This window comes from Bactrocera tryoni, chromosome 4, assembly GCF_016617805.1.
Source record: "Bactrocera tryoni isolate S06 chromosome 4, CSIRO_BtryS06_freeze2, whole genome shotgun sequence".
Classification (NCBI taxonomy): domain Eukaryota; kingdom Metazoa; phylum Arthropoda; class Insecta; order Diptera; family Tephritidae; genus Bactrocera; species Bactrocera tryoni.
In genome coordinates, this window is record NC_052502.1 from 11,845,964 (window position 1) to 11,870,146 (window position 24,183).

Genomic DNA, 24,183 nt, shown 5'->3' on the forward strand with positions numbered 1-24,183 from the left:
AAGTATACATTATTGCTTAACAACTAAAACTAATATATGTATGTATGTTTGTTGATATATAATAGTAAACAAAAAGTCGGTGGTTGGCCGAAAGCATTTTCCAATTAGAAAAACAATTAGCACGTGAATAGTTTTTTTCGCTAAATTAATTAATGTAAAAAAGGTAAAAATATTTGAAGGTTGGCATACTACTCATTTGCACTTCAGTCATTTCATGGTTCACTTGGCTTGCATGCGAACTGCGTCTGGAGTGCAGATAAAATTTACTTTTCCAAAAATGCATTGCGATTATTTATCGGCATTTGTGGTTTAAGCTAGTGTTTTTAATTCAAGTAAACATAACACAACAAACTTCGTTTACTTCAAAATTTCAGCTGCGGATTTTTCCAAACACACTTAATAGTTAACAAAGTTCACAAAATGATTTTCAAATTCATACACAGCAATGCGTTGCTGCAAATTAGTGTCATTATTGACGTAACAACGCGAAAGCAGCTAGACGAAGATTCTGCAGGTAATATCTGACCGCCCGCGCACATTAGCTAGACAGAAATTTTCCGACCTATCAACCAACCACCGACCAGGCGACAGCTGAAGCGCACAGAAGTTACTGCCAGAATGGCATGAAAACAAAAAATCGATAGTGACTGACTTGCTAAGGTATTCGCACACTTCCATGCGCAACCCTGGAGCACCACCGCAAAAACGATATGTACGACCGACATTCATAAATGTACGTTTTGATTTGCTACACAATAACAAAATAAGCTTTTAATTAAACGCAAATAATGGACTGTAAAATTATAAACAATTGTGTTGCTCAGAAACTTTATGCGCTAACCAGCAGACTTGAGTAGGTTTTTCATATAAATGTACGTATGTATGTACTATGTAGCGCAGTGGAGCATTTTGCAAAAGCGCTTACATTTGTTTTTGATAAATATGCATTTGCTGGCTGTCTTTGATAATTTCCTACCTTATTAAATGTGTTGTAGATATTTATATGGTTGATTATTTTACTTTATATTTATTGATTTCACTCGTTTTTAAGTCAATAATATAACGGAACTTTTTTTGTTTACAGATTCACCACCAAAATCAGAACTTTTGTTCTTTGCACAACGCCACCAAGTTCGTACACACAAAAACAACTACAAGATTATAAGGGTGCTTACGCCGCTGCAGCCCCGGTCGCTTTTTTTAATTTTTCGATTAGCAATTTTCACCGCACATAGCTTTTATTTACTTATATTATTCCGTGCAATGTTTATGATATCGCCACTGAGATGCGGAAATTTTGATAATTTGTTCACAAACACTTTTTTGTTTTCAAAGTATTCTTTTGTCTTAATTGCTGAAGTCTAAACGAGCCGCGATCCGTGCACACCTCTTTATTTATCCAACTTTCATATCGAATTGTCATCTGAAAGATACTATTCGCTACCAAATCATTCTTGCCGCCGAATACGATCCACAACTGTGCAAATTCCAATTAGTTGTTTTCTTCAATTTCATTTTGTATGCATTCGCACCAGGGACGCAATTCAACAAACAACAATACACATTGGAACACAAATTTTTATAAAATAATTTAAATAAATAAAAATATAAAGAAGTATTGTGTTTCACATTCACATTGAAAGTCTTCCATGTCGATAAAAAATAAAAAATATTGAAATACAAATAAAAATTTTAGCACTCACAAATAAATTATTCACATGCTTCACCCTGTTAGCTTCTGACTTGGCAATCAGCTGTTTAGCTGACACGCGCAAACAAATGTTTGACGTTTGCATTTACATTGCAGGTATTGCATTTACCTTTTACAATATTTCATAATTAAAACGAAAACACACTAAAATGAAAGGCCACCCAACAAAAGAAGTTACTCACTTGATTCACGAAATCAAAATCGGGTATGCAGAGTTTAAGTATTTGTTGAAACATCATAAATTTGTTCTTTATTATGTTACAGCAATGCGGAAGGTTCTTACAACATTACGGCAAAGACGCTACAAGTATTTAAGAAAATCATAAATGGACAAAGATGGGCTAATGCAGAGTAAGTTTTACATTCATTCTTCGAACATGAAGACTTTAAAGTATTTGTACTCATTAGCGAACTCATGAATTTGGTGCGCACACAAGGCCACATACTACAATCCGCAATTCCACAAGAGACTGTAACAGCCAACATTGCACGACGCATACTTAAGTTGATACGCGAAGAATTCGATTTACTCAAAGCAAAGGTTGGTAACACAATAAATTAGTTCATTTCAGTGTATATAGCAAATCCATATAATTATTAGGTGCATCAATTCACGGATGATCAAGCTTCAATGTCCTTGCACAAGCTTGTTACACAAACGAGTAATGATGTTAGCGTTGATTATACTGAACCACAACAAGGATTGCGTGAAGCGCTCTTGGATCACCTGCAAGAAATGGAAACGGAGTTGGAGACAAGTTCAGAAAATATTTGCGCACAAGCTGAAGAGCACATACACTCTTCTGAGGTTATACTCACACTGGGGCACTCGCGTAGTGTTGAAAACTTTTTGAAACGTGCTGTTAAGAAGCGTCAATTTCTAACCATAATTATAGCTGAATGTGCGCCAGATTGTAGAGTGAGTTTACATACAGAAAAAATCCAAACTAGTTTCACAAAAAGTATATATTTAAAATTTTAGGGTCACAACTTGGCAGCTAGCTTGGCAACGGGAAATGTCGAAATAATTGTCATACCTGACTCCGCCATATTTGCAATGATGTCACGCGTCAACAAAGTCATAATTGGCACACATAGCGTGCTTGCAAATGGTGGTCTGCGTGCCGCTTGCGGTTCCTACACAGTAGCGCTGGCAGCTAAACATTACTCTGTGCCTGTTATAGTACTCTCACCCATGTACAAATTGTCACCGGTACATTTGTGTTCAATAGAACAGGACGCATTCAATTTAGTAGGCTGTGCGGAAGATGTTATTGAATATGATTCCTTGGCGTCGCATTCTGCCAAAGTTTACAGCCCTATATTTGACTATGTGCCGCCAGAGTTGGTGACACTGTTTATATCAAATATGTAAGTACAAGTGTTTTATCTTACACTTAGATATAATGCAACTTATTTTGTTTGCTTACAGTGGCGGCCATGCACCCTCGTATGTCTATCGACTTTTGACTGAACTATACAATCCTGAGGATTATGAGATGTAAAACGAAAATAGCGCTATTTTTATAAATTAACCACTAGAAATCCCTAGCCTTTGCTTAATTTTAAGCTTTCGCTAAACTAAAGCACAAATAAGTAAAATAGCAGAATAAAGAAAAGAAGAAAGCTGATTGTATTTCCAAAGTGTACATATGTACATATGTGCTGTTGCTTTGAACCTGTAGCGCGCTATAGTTGGCACATTTAAATACCGCATTACACCGCGTTTGCTGTTTTTTATTTGCTTCGTCCAACGTCTAATCCAATTAGTGTGAGCAAACCACAAGATTATATTATTCGAACTCTGCCTGTCTACCCTCCGATATCCGGTTCAATTCCGTATGGAAGGCAAACTTTGAAATTAGTTTGTCGAACACCTTTTATTTTGCCGCACTGCGTTTCAGTACAATCGTCACATGTCAGTCAATCACATTTTCTTTTAATTATTCTTCAATGCAAATTATCACAGTTTTCAAAACGCAAATGCCAATAAACAAACTTTGTACAAGATAAAACAACGTCTGGCGCTAAATATCATAATTTTTGTAATTATAACTAAGAATATAATAATAAAATAGTGCAAAACATTTGGTGTAAAATTGAAGAAAAAACGTATAAGTAAAAATTGAATTGTGTAAATAAAATGTGCTGTGTTAATTAGTTTTCTTTTATGCTGAAGTGAATTTTAAATTGTCGTAAAAACGTTAATTAACGGCTTATAAAGAGTTTTCTGTGTAGTTGTGGCAATAAACATACGTACATGTTCTGTTGAGAACATTCTTATTTGGTTTTGAATGGTAATGAATCACCAAATTAATTGTAATTTTGGTTTAATAACTTTGTTGCAGAAGTGATCGGCGAACTTCTTTTTAAATAAACTGCAAAATTTCAAAAATATTATTTTCACATATGTGCAATGTAAATGTTGTTAATTAAAGTTCAGCAGTGCTATTGGCGTTTTTTGCGTTTGAGTGCAAGAGCCAGTCGTGCATGGAAAAGCAATAAAAAAATAAAAGCACTTGAAAAAAGTTATGCGCTTGATTGGAGGTGCAACATATACATAGCTAAAGTGATTGTTGTATTAGCACGAAACTACCACCAGTTGGAAGAATACTAAGTTGAAAGTTCTTGATAGGGCAAAATCCGCGTGCATACTCGTTAAGAATGTATGTATATCCGTCAGATTCTCAAACGTCATTGACCAAACACCAAACCACCACTCTGAAAAGTTCTAAAGCAGTGCCACCAATATTTTTTATTTATTGATTATTAAGGAACATTGTTTACACAATCATATCTACCTTATATATCTAGATCTACCAAATTTATATGTTTATACATACACACATCTTTAAGAAAGCAACTCGTAAGTTTGAAATACTTTCCTATGCTTCCTTTGAACATTCTTGCATGGAATATGGCGACTTCCGCTAAACAAGGCCAATAGCCGACCAGAATACGAACTGGCTAACAGTGTGGGGTGAAAAAGCAGACACGACTTTTGTTTACCGGCGCTACAACCACACACACGCTCGCAACACCCTTGCTGATGGACTGGGCAATAATTTAAATGTTTGTCTTGCCAAACCGCAGGCACAATAAAATGTGTTGCGCCACTTCCAATACTTAAAGGTGCTTTGATTTTGTTTTCTTCTTCTGGTGTTGGTGCCACAAAGCTAGTTGTCCTCCTTTGCAATTAGTATGTTTTGGTTGGTGCTTCGAAGCGGCTAGACGTCCATTCGGTGTCTTCATTGCGTGTGTATGTGCGTGCGTGCGTTGGTGTGGTAAAAAGGCAATAGAAATTATTGAAATATTTAATCAATCACGAAAGCTGGGCAATCAATTTTATGTGCAGAAATACGTTGTCTATCGAATTAATTGCAAATATGTGAGCCAATATAATTCACGGTAAGATCCAATACAATCTAGTTATGTAATCAATCAATTGTTTATGCGTTGCGTTGAGAACTACGGTTGGGTACAAGCATAGAATTGTAAGTGTTTAGAATATACATATGTAGGTACACATAAGTGAAACATACATACATATATAAGAATATATGTATGTGTGTATATACCGCTTGATTTTTCCAATTTCATATCCGAAATAACGTCGAATCGCCAAATTGAATCTTATCGGTTTTATTATTGTGATCAGCAAGAGAAAATCCGTAGCCACTTTAGAAAAATGTACCAGATATAGTGCTTCTTTTCTACATACGGATTCAGATTCGTTCCAGTTCGATTTAATATTCGTCGGAGCGGGGCCTACTAATATATTGACGACTCACTTCAGCAACCCTCAAACAATAAACCATTTTCAGTATTTGTTTGAAAATGTCTTCCCTTCCTCAAAAATGAGATAGACAAGAGGAACCATGAAGTGAACTTCGGCTGCACTGAAGCTAAAATACCAACTGAATAGCAGCTAGATCCTATATCGATTCCATCTGAAGCAATCAAGTTTTCCCCAAGGGTACTGCGTCGAAAACCTTCAGAACTGGGGTGTTTTCATCTATTCGTACTATGTCAATGGCGTCGTATATCTCGTACAGCTCATCGTTCCATCGACTGGAGCATTCGCCGTTGCAAATACACAAATAAACATAAATCTTCCACTGAACCTTTCTCTCAAAGACTGGTAACGCCAACTCATCAGATGTGGTTATTGTACATGCCTCTGCACCATATACATAGCAAGACGGGGGACGATGAATGACTTGTAGAATTTGGTCTCTGTTCGTCGAGACGACTTTATTTCTCAATTTCTTTCGAAGTTATGACTATCAACAGTGACGTGATAGCCAAGTCGCGAGTGCGACGATAATTAGATCGAGTTTCAAAGATTTTTAATTTGTCCCTACTTAGAAGAGCAGTATAACTTACAAACTGTGTAGGAAAGATGTATTTAAAATCTTTATTCAGAAGCAGCACACGATATACAGGCAAAATAGAATCTTAAGTATTTTTATTTATATTAGCATATAATTCTATAAAATCGGCTATGCTATCCGCATAAAAATGAGGCTGATTCTCCGCACTTGCTTGCCACATGTCCTCTATCGGTGTGGAGCCGCTCAATACAAGCAAGGTTTGGAAGCCACAATTCCGACCCATACCTACATCGACATCGAGAGAATCTCCAACAAACAGACAACGTTTGGGATCGTCCAATTTATAGACGTCCTTCAAAATTTCACCAAGCAAAACCGACGGTTTGCCAACTATTGTCGCCTCTCGTCCCGTTACGCGCTTAAGAACGAGGTACAAATCGTAAAAAGCTAAAAACAAACATTAAATCGACAAAATTAAGTGTCTTATATTTGTATATATTTCGTGTATGCGAAACGGACTTGGAATGAATGGACCTTTCTTCAGCTTAAGTGTCGGATCTGGAGCACCCAAAAGAAAATCACAATCTGTGTCTGCTAGATATCGCGTGGCCGCTGTCATTTGCACATAATTTAAATAGCAGTTGACGTCAAACAAAACAGCGCCCATTTTTTGTTCCGGTTCCGTGATTTTTGTCAAATTGGAAAGTCGAAAGCCTTCTTTGACGTCCTTAAGAAATGAAAAAGAATTGTAAGCGATACAAATTAACACATTGTTATAAAAAGCCTTAGTGTAGGTGAGAATATGTCAGTGAAGACTGTTTAGAAAAGGAATTTTATGAAACTCATTACATCTATACAGTTACATATGTGATTTCGAAAGCATATGAACAACTTTCGCTGCTTGCCATCATTTTTTCTACAATATTTTCCGTACTTAGTTCTCCGAGCTTGTTTTCCACAGTTTTTCGTGCTTCTTTCCGTCGGTGGCACTTGAAAAAAGTATGGTTTGCATTATCTAGCGGTTCGTCTCCGTAAATACATGCTTTCTGTTTTTTCCATGTTGTACAGGTATTTTCGGAAATACCCGTGACCGGACAGCATCTGTGTTATGTAGTAATTTACCTCGCCGTGTTTTCTACTGTACCACATCGCTATATCTTTAATCAGTTTGGCGGTCCATCTTTGCTCTCCCTTGTCCACCGATCTTGCCAGAGTTCAAAAGTTTGCTTCCTCGCCTGTTGTCTTGTGGCCATGTGAATTTCTACTCCATCTTTCTTCCATAGCCAGAGAATCCTTTGCGAGAAGGTCTATTGGGATGACGTCGCTTATCACCAGCACTGCGGGTTCGGATACAGTGCAGTACGCCGAGGCAACTCTCAGGGCTGCTGTCCTCTGCACTTTAGCAAGCACCTTCCTTCTGTGTTCTACCCATATTTCGCTCCCGTATAATAGCACTGGCTGTGTTGTGTCCATAAGCAATTTCCGTCTGCTTGCAAGTGGGCCTCCGTTGTTTGCCATAAGTCTTGATAACGAAATGGTTATATTGGCTGACTTTTTTGCGGCATGTTGTATTTGAGCCCAGTACGCCCCAGTTTTTGGAACTTTCTTGCATCAAGATGTAGAAGGAGATAACAGGGTTCTAATTTGAGTACAACAATCTGACTGTCTTGTGAATGGAGTAGATGAACTTCGGGCACATGCCTCCCATATTCCACACATTTTAACTCTTCAAAGATTATATTTTCGGAATCTAGTAATGAGTTTCAGATGGAGACAGGTTATAAATATGATGGCTTGTTTTGTTTCCCAGTGCCAAAATTATTTGTTCATCTATAGGGGCTATAACGGTGATTGGTATTTTATACTTGGTTCAGTTATTACCTACCAAAGTCCTCACATCTACGCCTCCACGACGAAGCACATCATTACCATCGGCACTACATGTTGAGAATACCGGCTGCTTTATATTGCGCTTCTTTATATAGTACAACATGGACTTAGCTGGATGCATAATGTGGTTCTAGTTGAACGAAATAAACAAACAAATTTATTAGCCAACTCCTGCACATATCCAAGAAAGAAGTTCTTCAACTAGTTCACTCTCTTTTCTACACTTCTTCGAACTCCTTGACAGCTGTTTATTATCCGCGTCGGAGGACGATGTGTCTCATATACAAATACAAACACACACATAACCAAAAACAGTGCGATTTACCGCTTGAAAATCCTTTACTCCGATACTGGTGAACTTATTCACATACTCTTCCTCTGGCCGCTCACTATTATTGGACACAAAATACACTCGCTTGCCATCATCCTTCAGCGCATTCACCGCTTCACCGGTCCTAGGCAGCGGTGCCGCAATCATCCACATAACACCGTCACAATCACACATCACCACATCAAAGGAGTTGACGAACTCCCTTTGCTCCTCAGCCGAGAGCTTCAAAATATGCGGTACTTTGCGGGCAGACATAATCGTGTGACAATCCACTAACAGGCTTGTCTGGCTCAAACACTTTCACACTAAACTATTATTCGCAGAGTTCTACTTATTTATATACGAATGTATTTGCCGCACGTGGCTTTATAAATATTTAATTTACATGGTTATGCACTCTTATCTTTTATTTGAACAGCATTATAAATAAAAACTAATTCACAAAAAAACAGTAGTGCAGTGTCATCCACGTAAGCTGCCGTAATTGTAGAGTTAGAGTTAATCACTGTGGGGTCAGCCGTAAAGAGAATATATGACTTTCCCTTTAACTTATAATATTTATATATTTATTTAGTTAAGTTTATGAACATTAATTCTTACAGACTAATGAAGAATTAGGATTCAAATTTGAATTCTAAACTAAGTAGATAACTTAAACTAAAAAACAGAATTGAGGGTATTAATGAAGGATACCCTAGAGTGAGAAAAATCAAGAAGAACTTTATCGGAAATCGAGTTAAACTCACGCATAGCACGCTTGAGAGGAGCATATTCAGCAAATTTAGTACTTTCCTTTTTATAATAAAATGGGGAAATAGATCTGAGACAACGAAGAGGAGTAATGACGTTAATTTTCCCTAATAAATAGGAACCATTAATTACATTGAAAACAAATGAAAGGCAGAGAACATACCGTCGATTTTCCAATAATTTAAGTTGTAAAAGCAATAAACGAGATGTATACGATGGTATTGGCTCAACAAATTTTAAGGAGCGGAGAGCGAATTTAAGAAAAATCTTTTGAGCACGCTCGATCCTATTAATTGACGAAATGCAATACAGTCTCCAAATGAACACTGCGTACTCCATAATGGACCGAACAAAACATGTAAACAGTAATTTTAACGTGTAGGGGTCGGAAAAATTTAAAGCATTTCGACGGACAAAGCCGAGCACAGCGAATGATTTAGAAGTGATATAGTTTATGTGATTACTGAAAGAAAATCTGTTGTCAAAGTTTACCCCAAGATCTTTGATTTCCGTAACGCATTTTAGGACACAATTAGAAATATTGAAGTTAAGATACTACGTCCCCTACCATAAGAGATCTGAGAACATTTACCTAGATTCAGGAAAAGCTTCGATTTCAGGCACCTTTCATTAAAAGTATCAATATCACATTGAAGTTTGAATACATCTTGTGAGTTTTTGATTATTGCGAAAATTTTGAAGTCATCTGCATATAACAAAAAGTTAGCAAAAGAGAAGCAACAGGAAATGTCATTGATAAATAGTCCAAAGAGAAGTGGACCCAAGACGCTTCCTTGTGGCACTCCCGAAGACGCAATGAATGAATGAGATGACACTCCATCGACACTGACAACACATTGTCTATTGTTCAGATATGATTTAATCCACTGCAAGAAGACAGAGTGTAACCCTAAAGATGACAGTTTTTTAATTAGAATATTGTGTGAAACTTTATCAAAGGCTTTAGAGAAATCTATGTAGACACAATCTACTTGAAATCCAGCGAAGAATGCAGACATGCAATAATCGCTAAAAACCGCTAAATTTGGCACAGTGGAGCGCCCAGAGACAAATCCATGCTGATTGACGTTAATTATTGATTGAACTAATTTATTTTGAACAGAACACTCAAAAATTTTCGAAATAGTAGAAAGTTTAGAAATAGGCCTGTAATTGGAGACTACATCCTTTCTACCACCTTTAAGAATAGGGGTAATGCATGTCAATTTCCAGTCTGAAATAAAATTCCCAGAGGAGAGAGAGACTTATTGAAGATAAGCATGAGCGGATATACCAAGGCAGTACAATTTTTTATAAGTACAGGCGAAAGCCCATCCATATCCAATTCGGAAAAGGCTTAATATCACAAATAGCCTTGGCAATATTTTCCGGTGAGAGACACAGTGTGCCAAAATTTATGGATGGAAAATTATTAGCCGAAATAGTGGAACTAGTTCCAGGATCCTCGTGTACATAATTCAATTTGAAAAATTCAGCGAACAAATTGGAGATCACCACAGCGTAAAGCAGAGGGAATGGCCGAACACGCTCTTTTAGATTTTACAAAGTTCCAAAAGAACTTAGGGCTCGACTTAATGTTAGACTCCGTACTGTCAATAAACCTTTTATAGAGAAACTTATACAAATCATTAAACAGTTTTGTGTAGTGCTGATATTGAACAAAGGAAACATGTGATTTAGTTGAAGAGAGTTTTCTGTAGTATTTATTTCTAAGATTTTTTAAACGTTTGAGGTCCTTAGTATACCAAGGCAACTTATATGGTTGTATATGTTTAAGCGGGATATTGTAATGACAAAATTCCTGAAATGATTTCTTAAAAATGGAGAAACTATTAGCTGTATCTAGTCCCGAAAGTAAGTCATCCCATTTAATCTCAATGAGCAGATTGTCGAGTCGTTCAAAATCACAAAATTAAAACCAAGCCCATCAATAGGTTTAACAGGAGCGAAAAGATAAGTATCCACCTCAAACGCCAACGGAGAATGATGAGTGGTAGCAGGAGTAATTGAAGAGAATCCATCAAGACACCTAAATTTTAAATTATCACTGAGAAAGTCTAAGTCAAGAAATCGATCGAGACTGTTTGAATATGAGTTGTTTTGAATCAGATTGAGACTTAGCAAGCTATCAATGAGAAATAACTCCTGAGAAGACGAAAAATTGGAGGGAATAAGAGCAGGACTATAGGAATAACCAGACCAGACGATATTGTTTAGATTAAAGTCACCCAGAACACAAATATTATTTTCTTTCACCTTATTTAATACAAGCGATGAAATATTATTTGCATGCAACTTATACAACTCTAGAGGACTATTGGAAGGGATGTATGAGACTACAATGAACAGAGCGTCGTTGATACAAATACATAGTTGGTCCAGAATAGAATCATCATTATCAAGCATAATAAAACGAGGACGGTATTTGCGATGAACTGCTAGGAGAACACCACCCTCTCTTAGATAGCCAGTTTTTTGTGATCTCTGTCCTTACGGAAGGCATAATAGAGATTTGAGTCAAAATATTCAATATCAAAGTAACTAGAATTAAGCCAAGTCTCAACAATAACGATAATATCGAAATCCAAATGTGAAGAAAAGTTGCGAATAATATTTGATTTACACCTAATACCCGATAGATTTTGGTAGTACACCTTAAGGCAGAAGCCATTAGAGGAAGGTGCAGAAAACGCATGAATAAAGTCGTGATTAACAGGCGCATCAACTAATCTGCAGCGTTGTTTTCCCCCACCTTTGGAAAAAACTTAAAGGAACGCAACTTAATGCCAGAAAGCCACACTGAAGAGTAGAAAACGGCATTAAAAAAAGATGGGGACACACCAAACTTAAAGTTTATCCTCTTAAGATTATTAATATCAGTATTTTTCTTCATTAATTTATAACATCAAAGAGGGCATATCAACATTAGCATGTCTAACAACAAAAGATATAATATCTTCTTCAGTGGCTGAGTTCTTAAAGGCAGATAAGTGAATCCATTTCTTGGGTATGACGACATCAAGATCACAATTGGCATTAACACCAACAACAGTTGAAGCAGCTGGGGATTTTTTGTTCCTAGTGCTCACTTTTAACTTCCAATTTCCATTAGCAGTAATTGAAGTAGAAGACTTCAAATTAACGGAATCATCAACGGCAACTGATTGAGCAGCATTAACAGCGACAGAGGGGCGATCTGGTTTAGCAGCAACTGTTGGATTGTTTAGGCTTTCAAGTGAGTGTTGATATTCCTAGCAACAGCGTCAGCATACGAATTGACATAGTTAACAGCATTGGGAGCAGCAGCAGGTCGAGCCGCAGGAGCACTGTAATCCACACTGGCATTACCAGAAGAAACTGAAACAGCAACGTTGGATGGAGCTGTATTTTTATCATTATCAGCAGCTATAGAGAGAGTGGAGCAAGCAGCAGATGGAGCGGCAGAGATTGCTTTCGGTATAGCTGGAGCGAGATAATCCATACTCACATTATCAGTAGGAGCAGAAACAACAACGTTAGATGGCGAAGCATTTGTACCCACAATAGTCGTAGAAGTGAGAATGGAGTTAGCAGTAGTTGAAGCTGCTTTCGGTATAGCGGGAGCGAGATAATTCACAATCACATTATCAGCAAAAGCAGCAACGTTAGATGGAGAAGCGTTAGTAGAAGCATTTGTACCAACAACAGTCGCAGCAGTGAGAGTGGAGTAGGCAGCAGAGAGAGAATTATTAGGCTCCAACAAAGGTTCCGTTGCTTCCTTGTTTAATTGTTCAGCATTTTGTTGTTGCGAATTTAAAATATGAGAACACTGAGAATTGCTGATGGCGACGCAGGCGGCGAACGAACGGAATGACAATATATAGGTAGTATATTAGGTCTACGTGTCAGACCACGTCAAACGCTTGACGGCAAGAAAGTTTTACACTCGGTGGCATTGCTTAGTTGTGCAATAAACTTTCTGAAGCTTAAGTGGTGATCTGGGGTGATTTCCCTCTCCTCCAGTAAAGGCAAAAGTCTGCGTCATTCTTTCAAATATTTTCGAATTTATTCGGTCGATATGAATTGACCTGATTCTCCGGTTTACCAAACCTTGGAATCAAATTTGTCTCAGCACATTTACACTGAGCAGAGAACAGAGTCTTGATTGTAACAAAAGAGGGTCGAGAACGCGCTGACGACGAACCACGTACATGACGACCATCAACAACAACTGATGATCAACAAGTCAAAAAAATAAACGAATTGATGCTTGAGAATCGACAATTAACAGTCAGAGATCTTACTGGCATCATTGGAATATTAAAAGGATTAGTGAAAACCATTTTGAAAGGTAATTTGGACCTAAAAAAAGTGAAAGCACAATTGATTCCAAAATCATTCAATTTGTTCGAAAAACAGCATCGTATCAGTGTCTGTGAAAGAATGCATTTCGTCTACCAGAATGTGATGAAACGTATTATTACTGTCGACGAGTCTTGGATATATGCTTATGACCCGGAAACAGATGATCAGTCGGACGAATATCGTGACAAGGGTGAGCCGAACAGGTCAAAAATTAAGGTTGTGTTGACAGTTTTCTTCGGTTATCGAGGTGTGATACACTCTGAATTCCTACCGACCGACCAAGCTATCAACAAGGAATACTATTTGAACTTTCGTAAAACGAGGCCGGAATTATGGGCCGACAACTCTTGGTTTTTGTATCACGTTAATGCATCGTTGCATACAGCTTTGATTCCTCGTGAGTTTTTTACCAAATCTTCAATCAATATCGTTCCGCAACCACCGTTTTCGCCTGATTTAGCTCAGTGTGATTTCTGACTCTCCAACGTGCTTAGGCTTTGCTGTAAAGTTTAAATTAGCCGGTTTATGAGTGCAATTAATAGCGCTAATATGACTTTAATGAAATAATTTATATACTGCACAAGTTAATTGACGCTACTTGAACTAGTATTATACAATCAATGTACTGCTCATCTGAAGCTTTAACATTTTCCCATTCCTTGTCGGAAAATAATGTATCAAGCCAATTTTTGATACCCTGTCCTGAACTTTCCCAAACTTTCCAGCCGCTGTTTTCCAAATAGTTTTTAACCGGTCTTTCCACTTGAGACCGAGAATTACCCTGATATCCAAAGCAGCTTTCCATGCTCGGACTATTAGAACAAAGGAATGTTAATCAAGTTATGTCATCTGTTTAAATGTGTTATGTCCCTTACAACTCTATCTGACACCAAAAGGGCACACCCTAATATAAACCACTCCAACGCCTACTCTAACGCCACGGCTAATCAATGCCACTGCATCGACCACGGCTTCTAGTAGTGGCTCTCGAACATCCGCATCAACATCATCCCCACCCCGCGTCGCATCCGATGCCCTTTATGTCGCCGGAAACTCCGTCTACACACTGTGTACTTTTTATAGGATTGCCACCGACACAGCGCCAGCGTGTCGTCCAGGTACATGAGCACTCCCTCAATTGTCTGTCGCATATGCATGTGACGTAGGAGCGTTCTTCAGGGGGCTTATGCCACACGTGTGACAGACCACATTACAGGATTCCTCACCGTACCCCACGACGCGATATATGTCGGCCAGCTTCTTCAAGTATGAGCAGATCAAGGCAAACCGTAATAAAGATTGGATTGAGTTTTAAGGATCTTTAATTTTTTAATTTTCCACTGATTAGAATATCAGAATAACTTATAAACTATATAGGAAAGTTGCGCTTACAAATTTAATTCAGTTTATGTGTTCCTTCATAGTATACATACAAAATAGAATCTTAAGCATTTTTGCTTATATTAGCATATAATTCTATAAAATCGGCTATGCTATCCGCATAAAAATGAGGCTGATTCTCCGCACTTGCTTGCCACATGTCCTCTATGGGTGTACAGCCGCTCAAAACGAGCAAGGTTCGGAAGCCACAATTCAGACCGAAACGTATGTCGTGCGTCAGGGAATCTCCAACAAACAGACAACGTTTGGGATCGGCCAATTTATAGACGTCCCTCAAAGTTTCACCAAGCAAAACCGCCGGTTTGCCAACTATAGTCGCCTCTCGTCCCGTTACACGCTTAAGAATGAGGTACAAATCGTGAAAAGCTAAAAACAAACATTAAATCGACAAAATTAAGTGTCTTATATTTGTATATATTTCGTTTGTGCGAAACGGACTTGGACGCATTAGACCTGTCTCCAGCTTAAGTGTGGGATCAATAGCACCCACAAGAAAATCACAATCTTTGTCTGCTAGATATCGCGTGGCCGCTGTCATTTGCACATAATTTAAATCGCAGTTGACGTCAAACAAAACAGCGCCCATATTTTGTACCGGTTCCGTGATTTTTTTCAAATTGGAAAGTCGAACGCCTTCTTTGACGTCCTTAAGGAATGAAAAAGAATTGAAAGTAATACAAATTAACAAAACAATTTAAAAAGTCTCAGAATTTTTATGAAAAATATAGTTTAGGTGAGAATATGTCAGTGAAGGCTGTTTAGAACAGGAATTTTATAAAACACATTACATCTATACAGTTATGTGATTTTGAAAGCCTATGAACAAATAATTTTGGTAATAAATTTATACGAAGTTTTGGAGTAAGTCTGTTCGTTTCGATTTAGCAAGTCAAAATGGGTATAAATCAGGTAACAGATGTCAAAAATAACAACTCCGAAAAATGTATTGCGTCACTAAACACCACAAGTTTAAAAAAAAATATTTCGTTTGTAGTTTTCTAAATAAATTTGAGAAAATATATCAGAAATTAAAAGACTCTCTGATAATAAACTTTCTGGAACTCAAGATGTAGAATTAGATAACAGGGTGCTAATTTGAGTACAACAATCTGACTGTCTTGTGAATGGAGTAGATGAACTTCGGGCAAATGCCTCCCATATTCTACACATGCACTATATTTTAACTCTTCAAAGATTATATTTTCGGAATCTAGCAATGAGTTTCAGATGGAGACAGGTTTTTAATACGTTAACAATTTACAGATGGGCTGTTTCCCAGTGCCAAAATTATTTGTTCATCCATAGGGCTATACCGGTGAGTGGTACTTTATACTTGGTTCAGTTATTACCTACCAAAGTCCTCACATCTACGCCTCCACGACGAAGCACATCATTACTATTGGCACTACATGTTGAGAATACCGGCTGCTTTATATTGTGCTTCTTTATATAGTACAACATGGACTTAGCTGGATGCATAATGTGGTTCTAGTTGAACGAAATAAACAAACAAATGTATTAGCCAACACCTGCACATATCCAAGAAACAAGTTTTTCAACTAGTTCACTCTCTTTTCTACACTTCTTCGAACTCCTTGACAGCTGTTTATTATCCGCGCCGGAGGACGATGTGTCTCATACACAAATACAAACACACACATTCAAAAACAGCGCGTTTTACCGCTTGAAAATCCTTCACTCCGATACTGGTGAACTTATTCACATACTCTTCCTCTGGCCGCTCACTGTTATTGGACACGAAGAACACCCGCTTGCCATCATCCTTCAGCGCATTCACCGCTTCACCCGTCCTAGGCAGCGGAGACGAAATCATCCACATAACACCGTCACAATCACACATCACCACATCGAAGGAGTTGACGAACTCCCTTTGCTCCTCAGCCGAGAGCTTCAAAATATGCGGTACTTTGTGAGCAGACATAATCGTGTGACAATCCACTAACTGACTTGTCTGGCTCAAACACTTTCACACTAAACTATTCTTCGCACAGTTCTATTTATTTATATACGAATGTATTTGCTGCACGTGGTTTTATAAATATTTATTTTACATGGATATGCACTCTTATCTTTTATTTGAACAGCATTATAAATAATAACTAGTTCACAAAAAAACAGTAGTGCAGTGTCATCCACATAGGCTGCCGTAATTGTGAAGTTAGAGTTAATCACTGTGGGGTCAGCAGTAAATTGAAGTATTAGGTCTAATTGTCAGACCTTGTCAAACGCTTAACGGATAGCAAGGAAAACTACAGAATAGTATTTACAATTTTCCGTGGCATCCGTTAGAAAGTGTTCCACTCGGTCGCTTTGCTCAATTGTGCTTAGAAACTTTCTGAAGCTAAACTGGTGATCTGGGGTGACTTGCCTCCCCTCCAGCTTATGTGTGCACTTAATAGCGTATCTAATATGGCTTTAATGAAATAATTTATATACTGCACAAGTTAATTGACGCAGTAAAAAAGTTTACTTTTGCAAAAACTGCTAATATTATTATTATTATTTGGGAAAAACACGTGAACTAGTACTACTCATCTGAAGCTATAACATTTTCCCACTCGTTGTCGGAAAATAATGAATCAAGTCAATTTGATACCCCGTCCTGATATGAACTATGTATATTCCTGTGAGCGCGTTCCGCATCGACCCCAACAAATGTAAGTCAGAACGGCCAAGGTCATATGGCATTCAATTTCAGTGCTTTTGCATATACTCGCATCCGGCTACTTTTAAACGTTCTGAAATGGGTAACTCCCAAAGATTTTCTAATGTTGGCTTCCACCAAAATACGATGACTTTCTGATTGATATACGGATATACAAAAAAAGATGCATACGGACAGTAGCTTCCAACGCGGACTATTGTTATGAAATATTAATCAAGTTATGCCATCAAGCTGCATGAATATCGCTATAGATCCTATAAATTGTGTAGTCGAAAAAGTCTTTGCGTATTTCTTTCAACTTACTTTTTTATATTTATAATGAACCTTAATGAACCAAATATGTACCATTTTGGTCGACCACTCTTCGCCATTTTTCCGCCAGAGACATTATTCCATCAGTACAAAACTTTTCTGGTTTCTCGGCGAAAAACTGCGACAAGTAATTTTCACAGGCTTCTCTTGAAGACAACTTTACTCGATTAAGGGAGTTCTGAATTGACCGAAACAAAAGGTAGTCCGATGGTGCATGGTCAGGGCTATATGGTGGGTGCATCAAAATTTTCCAGCCAAGCTCTACCAGTTTTTGCCGAGCCATCAAAGATGTGTGTAGTCTAGCGCTGTCCTGATGGAAGGCGAAGTCCTTTCTTTTGATTAGTTCTGGCCGTTTTTTTCGACTGCCTGCTTCAATCTCATCAGTTGTTGACAGTAATATGTGGAATCAATTGTTCGACCAGGCTGGATCAGCTCATAGTGGTTGATTCCTTTCCAATCCCACGAAACACTCAGCATAACCCTTCGAGGCGTCGATCCTGGCTTTGCGACCATTTGTTGAGCTTCACCACGCTTGGACCATTCGCCCATTTTTGTCGTATTTGATCCACTTTTCGTCTCCTGTTACCATTCGCTTCAGAAATGCTTCGATTTCATTTCGTTTCAGCAAAGATTCGAAGATGTTAATTTGGTTCATTAAATTTTTCACAGTCAATTCATGTGGTAGCCAAACTTCGAACTTCTTTTTGTAGCGAGCCTTTTTTAAATGGTTTAAAACCGTTTGATGTTGAATGTTAAGTTCCTTAGCGATGTCATGGCAGCGTATGTGACAGTCGTGTTTAATTTTTTCCATAATTTCATCGACTTTTTCAACGATAGGTCGACCAGAGCAAGGTGCATCTTTCACATCAAAATTTCCAGAACGGAAGCGAGCGAACTGATACAGTATTGTATTGTCTCCATAAACTTCACAAATTTCATTCGTTTTTCTCCTTTTTTATAAAAAAATTTCAAATTATAGCGAATTTCTTCATTACTTTCACTCATCTTTGAACAGTTTTTTCTAAACTTCCCCGAATTTTTTTTGGTTAAATGAAGCTTAAAATCTCACCTATCCAAGACTTTATCGTATGGCATAATGTGATTGGTAGCACTGGAAATATACGACTGCAACGACGTCTATTGACAAAATACGAAAAGACTTTTTCGACTACCCAATATAATCATTTACTTTCGGGTAGTTACACACTTTTTAAATTAATAAAGCTTGGATCGAGTTTTAAGCATAATTAATTTATTGAAGTTTCCACTGATTAGAATATCAGAATAACTTATAAACTATATAGGAAAGTTGCACTTACAAATTTAATTCAGTTTATGTGTTCCTTCATAGTACACATAAAAATAGAGTCTTAAGTATTTTTACTTATATTAGCATATAATTCTATAAAATCTACTATGCTATCCGCGTAAAAATGAGGCTGATCCTCCGCACTTGCTTGCCACATTTCCTCTATAGGTGTACTGCCGCTCAAAACGAGCAATGTTTGGAAGCCACAATTCAGACCGAAACATATATCGCACGGCAGAGAATCGCCAACAAAGAGACAACGCTTGGGATCGGCCAATTTATAGACGTCCTTCAAAGTTTCACCAAGCAAAACCGCCGGTTTGCTTACGATTGTCGGCTCGCGTCCTGAGAACCGCTTAAGAGTGTCAAGGAAATCGCAAAATCCTAAAGACAAATATAAAATCGGTGTAATTATATGTGCGTTTGTGGGTGTAAAACATACCTGGTAAGGTTAGATCTGCCGTTATCGGTAATAACCAATCTGTACCACCGGCAATAAAATGACAGTCTTTATCTGCAAGATATCTCGTGGCCGCTGCTATTTGCGCATAAGTCAGATTCAAATTGGTATCATACAAAACCGCGCCCATTTTTTGTTCCGGTCTTGTGATTTTATCCAAAGTGGCGATTTCAACATCCTCCTTAGTGACCTTAAATAATGAAAAAGAGTCGAAGGTTATACAAATTATGACAATAAATTCAAAAATTCTCAGAATTTTTATTCACTCAAATAGAGTTAAGGCAAGAATATGTCAAAACAGGGCCTACGAGTAATAGGTCTGACTGGTGATTTAATGTTATGAAACTCATTAAATCTATGCATTTATGTGTCTTTAGAAGAGTATGAACATGTACAAAATAAAAGAGTATGAACATATATATATATATATATATACATATATATAGTACATCGGTACCTAAAATGCAAAACAACGTATCATCAAAAAATTGAAAATTATTGTCAAGTAATAACCAATATATGGTATAACCATTTTATAACGAAAACTCAAATTTTGTTTCAATGTTTGTGGTTTGTATTACATCGTTTTTCCTTCGTCTGTAAGATAATGAAAAGTGATGTTACGTAATTTTGCATTTTAGGTGACGAATGTAGATCATTTGGAGGTTTTCAAATATACATATATCTTTGCAAAAATATACGTTCAATTCTTGTGAAAAAATAGTTATTATGCATTCTTTGAATGTCTTCGATAAAAGACTCTCTGGCAATACTCTTTTTAAGAATTACTTATTCCATAAAGCTTCTACCTAGGTGTTTCGGAGAAAGCTAATGACGTAACAGTATTTATTTGGTCCCGAACCAGGATCCGACAATCTAACTTTCATGTGAATGAACCAAATGAGCTTCGGCATACGCCTCCCAAGTAATGCAACGCTTTCAAGATTCTACTTTCGGAAGGCGCTAAAGATATACATACATACATTGTGCCAAAAAATTGGCCGGAAATTGTAAATAAAATTAAAAATATATTAATTATTCATCAATATTTATTTTCTTGCCTTCAAAATAATCCCCAACAGATGTAATACACTTATGCCAACGATTCTTCCAGTCCTCGAAACATTTTTCATAAGCACTTTTTGGGTTGGTCTTCAGCTCCCACCAACCATTTTGTTTTATCACTGTGATCGAGGTTCCACGGAGCGTCAATTTCAGTTGGGGGAATAAAAAAAAAATCCACCGAGCGAAATCTGGTGAATACGGTGGTAAATCGATTGGTTCTTCCACGATTCCGGCCATTTTTTACGGACCGTTTGTCCCTCCGGAACAAATTCATGATGCACCAAACAACGAATATCGAAAAACAGTGAGTATACCCATGATTGTCGAGCGATTTTGGCGTGCTTTTTGTTTTCCGCTCGATTTTCCCCTTCATTCCGATGATTGTTTACTTATTTGCATGCCAAAATCATAAACCCTTGTCCCATCGGCAGTTAGAATCCTCTCCATGAATGTGGGTTCGGAATTCGCCCGAAGAAGCATGTCCAAAGAGACCTGTTTACGATACTCTGTTTGAAAAAAATCATCGGGACGAGTCGAGCAAGAACGCGACCACCAAGCTCATTCCAACGAACTCGTGAGAGATATTGAGCACTCTTGTCATCTATCTAAGGGTTTTTTTATCCTTCGTAAAAATATATAGACACTTTTCTATATACCTACATACATATGTATATAATAATGATGAAAATAGCCTAGCGCCATTGGTATTTCATAGTCATTACATGGCATTTTTCCACTTTGAAATAACTGCCTATATGTATGTATGTACGTATGTATGTATATTAAATATGCGTCATGGTAGCTTTACATCTTCTTCTTTATTGGCGTAGACGCCGCTTACGCGCTAATTTTTTGTGAATTTTATGAAATTCTGAAGAGAGCCCTATTAGTGATGTTTACATCTTGATTATACGGCGTTAAAAGTGCGGTAAGACAAATCTTTATCAAATACCGGAAATTTCATGAAACAACTAAAGGTATACAATTCTTCGGTGTTTGGTAAGTAGGTCGATCTTTCTTCTTTATCAACATGAAGTGTGATTGTTAGCCAAAGAATGACAGTAAGAGCATAGTTCCTTTGAATGAATATTTTTAATACGTACCAAAGTCCTCACGTCTACGCCTCCACGACGAAGCGTTTCATTACCGTGTGCACTGCATAATGAGAAAACCGGCTGATTTATATTATGCTTCTTTATACAGTACAACATGGCCTTTACTGGATGCATAATGTCATTCTAGTTGAAGTAAAGAAAAATGCAACTTATTAGCAAAAATATGTACATATCCAAGAAAAAGGGTTTTCAACTAAATCACTGTGTTTTGACATTTTTCCCATTAAATCATAAATTTATCTTGAACTCGAGCACCAAACCAGGTGTTTATTATCCTCGCCGGAGGACGATATGTCTCACACAAAAAACAGAAACTACACACATCCAAAAACAGCGCGATTTACCGCTTGAAAATCCTTCACTCCGATATTGGTAAACTTATTGACGTACTCTTCATCCAAGCGCACACTGTTATTGGACACAAAAAACACTTGCTTGCCATCATCCTTCAGCGCATTCACCGCTTCACCCGTCCTAGGCAGCGGTGCCGCAATCATCCACATAACACCGTCACAATCACACAACACTACATCGAAGGAGTTGACGAACTCCTTCTGCTCCTCAGCTGAGAGCTTCAAAATATGGGATACTTTGCGGGCAGACATGATCGTGCGGCGATTCACTAACAGACTTGTCTGGCTCAAACACTTTCACACTAAACTATTCTTCGCCCAGTTCTATTTATTTATATACGAATGTATTTGCCGCACGTGGCTTTATAAATATTTAATTTACATGGTTATGCACTCTTATCTTTTATTTGAACAGCATTATAAATAAAAACTAATTCACACAAATATTATATATTTCTGTATAGAGTCTCAAGATCAAATTAGACCCGTAATTGTCTACTATTCGACGAAGACAGTAGTGCAGTGTCATCCACATAGGCAGCCGTAATTGTGAAGTTAGAGTTAATCACTGGGGGATCAGCCGTAAATAGAATATATGACTTTAGCAACAGGTAGTAAGGCGTCGGCAGTTTTCCCTTTAACATATACATATATTAGGTCTACGTACCAGACCTCGTCAAACGTTTGTCAGACAGCAAGGAAACCTGCAAAACAAACCATTTAACTATCTGAACCCAAACTGATGATCCGGTGTGAGTTGTCTCCCCTACAGCAATAACATTCTTTCAAATATTTTCGAAATTATAACCTGTAATCTAATCGGTCTAAAGGAATTGACCTGATTCCCCGATTTACCAGACTTTCGAGTCAAATTTATCTCAACACATTTACATTGAGCAGAGAACAGAGTCTGAGCATACGATTAAAGAGCTTGACGATCATGCTGATTGCGTCTCCTTGAAACGCTTTTGAGGGCTACTGCATTAATTCTGACGATTTTTTGTTTGTCAACGCTTTGATCTTCTCATGCTGATTAAGTTTGTAACAAATACATAGATACATACATATGTGACTTTATTTTTATGTTGGTAATCACTATGTGCATATGAACATATGTATGTATGTATAAACTGATTTGGGTTAAATCGAATAGTTATCCGGCAAATATGAAATAAAACATTGTGTAAAATATAACGAAATTGATTTCGAAAATATTTAACTTTATATAAACGATATTTTTCTTTAAACTAAATCTTTATTTATTACGGAGGTCCATGAAGGTTATCGATTTAAACGGGATCGTATTTGGTGCTTACTGCAGCGCGCGGGATTGGTGTCGCAAACGAATGTATATAAAATTGACGACAAGATCAACGGCGATCCAATTGAAGTATGTACATATACATATGTATATGCGGTAGCAGCGGGCCGGCTGATGACGACGGGGCGCAGTGTGTCAGCAAATGTGTGTATGGCGAATGTTGATGCGTTGTTGGGCGAACTGCAGGTGACGACGAATTGTGTAAACGAATCGTGTGAGCTTTTCCGTTGTCCATTTCTTTTGTTGGTTGGGTTGGGATACAGCTGTTGTGTGTTGTGTATTGTAGTGTCAGCAGCTGTGGTGAATTAAGCTGTTTTATTAGGGTGCGCCAGTAGCAGGTAAAGTGGGGGGAGTCTTAACTCATTTAAACACATGCATTTCTTCAGAGTAAAAATATATTCTGTTCAAACTGTCAACAAGGAACACTATTTGAGTGTTCGTAAAAACAGACTAGCATTATGGGTTTGGTTTTTGTATCACTATATTGCACCGTCTGCACTGATTGGACCTTATCAGTGTGGCTTTAGGCCTGGAAAATCAACAACCGACCAGATATACACCATGCACAAAATCTTGGAAAAGACCCGTGGTAAGAGAATCGACACACACCATTACAAAGCTGCTTTGGCAGCACGAAAAGCGGCTGCCTTTATGCCGCGATGTCTGAATTTAGTATCCCCGCAGAACTAATACGGCTGTATAAACTGACGTTGAGCAATACCAAAAGTTCCGTCAGAATTGGTAAGGACCTCTCCGAGCTGTTCGATGCCAAACGAGGTT

The 24,183-nt window shown here is 37.7% G+C and overlaps 7 protein-coding genes across 11 annotated transcripts in view; 3 read left to right on the plus strand and 4 right to left on the minus strand.

The window, feature by feature from the left end:
- LOC120774096 (double-stranded RNA-specific editase Adar) overlaps positions 1-1,457 on the minus strand; it is a 179,910-nt gene extending 178,453 nt beyond the window's left edge. For 2 of the 4 annotated variants that reach the window (XM_040103444.1, XM_040103441.1), the window contains exon 1: positions 977-1,457. The gene's annotated coding sequence lies outside the window, so the exon portion shown is untranslated. Of the gene's footprint in view, positions 1-439; positions 598-652; positions 904-976 lie in introns of those variants that run through there. The other 2 variants (XM_040103442.1, XM_040103443.1) reach the window with 2 other exon arrangements.
- Positions 1,458-1,780: 323 nt separating this feature from the next.
- LOC120775667 (translation initiation factor eIF-2B subunit beta) lies at positions 1,781-3,360 on the plus strand. Its single transcript, XM_040105936.1, has 6 exons — positions 1,781-1,916; positions 1,976-2,062; positions 2,120-2,252; positions 2,313-2,630; positions 2,694-3,082; positions 3,144-3,360. Exons 1-6 carry the CDS (start codon positions 1,861-1,863, stop codon positions 3,214-3,216), a joined length of 1,056 nt encoding a protein of 351 aa, XP_039961870.1. The 5' UTR covers positions 1,781-1,860; the 3' UTR covers positions 3,217-3,360.
- Positions 3,361-3,851: 491 nt separating this feature from the next.
- The window catches only part of LOC120773665 (mucin-5AC), a 51,355-nt gene continuing 31,023 nt past the window's right edge, over positions 3,852-24,183 (plus strand). Inside the window, exon 1 of the mRNA XM_040102684.1 lies at positions 3,852-4,008. The gene's annotated coding sequence lies outside the window, so the exon portion shown is untranslated. The remainder of the gene's footprint in view (positions 4,009-24,183) is intronic.
- LOC120773670 (glycerol-3-phosphate phosphatase-like) lies at positions 6,133-8,544 on the minus strand. Of its 2 annotated transcripts, XM_040102694.1 has the most exons (4): positions 8,261-8,544; positions 7,931-8,065; positions 6,565-6,772; positions 6,133-6,492 (listed from the first exon to the last, which is right to left on the minus strand). In XM_040102694.1, exons 1-4 carry the CDS (start codon positions 8,519-8,521, stop codon positions 6,170-6,172), a joined length of 927 nt encoding a protein of 308 aa, XP_039958628.1. In that variant the 5' UTR covers positions 8,522-8,544; the 3' UTR covers positions 6,133-6,169. The 2 variants fall into 2 exon arrangements, with proteins under 2 accessions (XP_039958628.1, XP_039958629.1); XM_040102695.1 differs by lacking the exon at positions 7,931-8,065.
- On the plus strand, positions 13,460-13,858 carry LOC120773642 (histone-lysine N-methyltransferase SETMAR-like). Its single transcript, XM_040102650.1, has one exon. It carries the CDS (start codon positions 13,460-13,462, stop codon positions 13,856-13,858), a length of 399 nt encoding a protein of 132 aa, XP_039958584.1.
- LOC120773669 (4-nitrophenylphosphatase-like) lies at positions 14,703-16,779 on the minus strand. Its single transcript, XM_040102692.1, has 4 exons — positions 16,464-16,779; positions 16,136-16,270; positions 15,221-15,428; positions 14,703-15,148 (listed from the first exon to the last, which is right to left on the minus strand). Exons 1-4 carry the CDS (start codon positions 16,722-16,724, stop codon positions 14,826-14,828), a joined length of 927 nt encoding a protein of 308 aa, XP_039958626.1. The 5' UTR covers positions 16,725-16,779; the 3' UTR covers positions 14,703-14,825.
- LOC120773667 (4-nitrophenylphosphatase-like) lies at positions 19,011-22,399 on the minus strand. Its single transcript, XM_040102690.1, has 4 exons — positions 22,074-22,399; positions 21,718-21,852; positions 19,532-19,739; positions 19,011-19,473 (listed from the first exon to the last, which is right to left on the minus strand). Exons 1-4 carry the CDS (start codon positions 22,332-22,334, stop codon positions 19,151-19,153), a joined length of 927 nt encoding a protein of 308 aa, XP_039958624.1. The 5' UTR covers positions 22,335-22,399; the 3' UTR covers positions 19,011-19,150.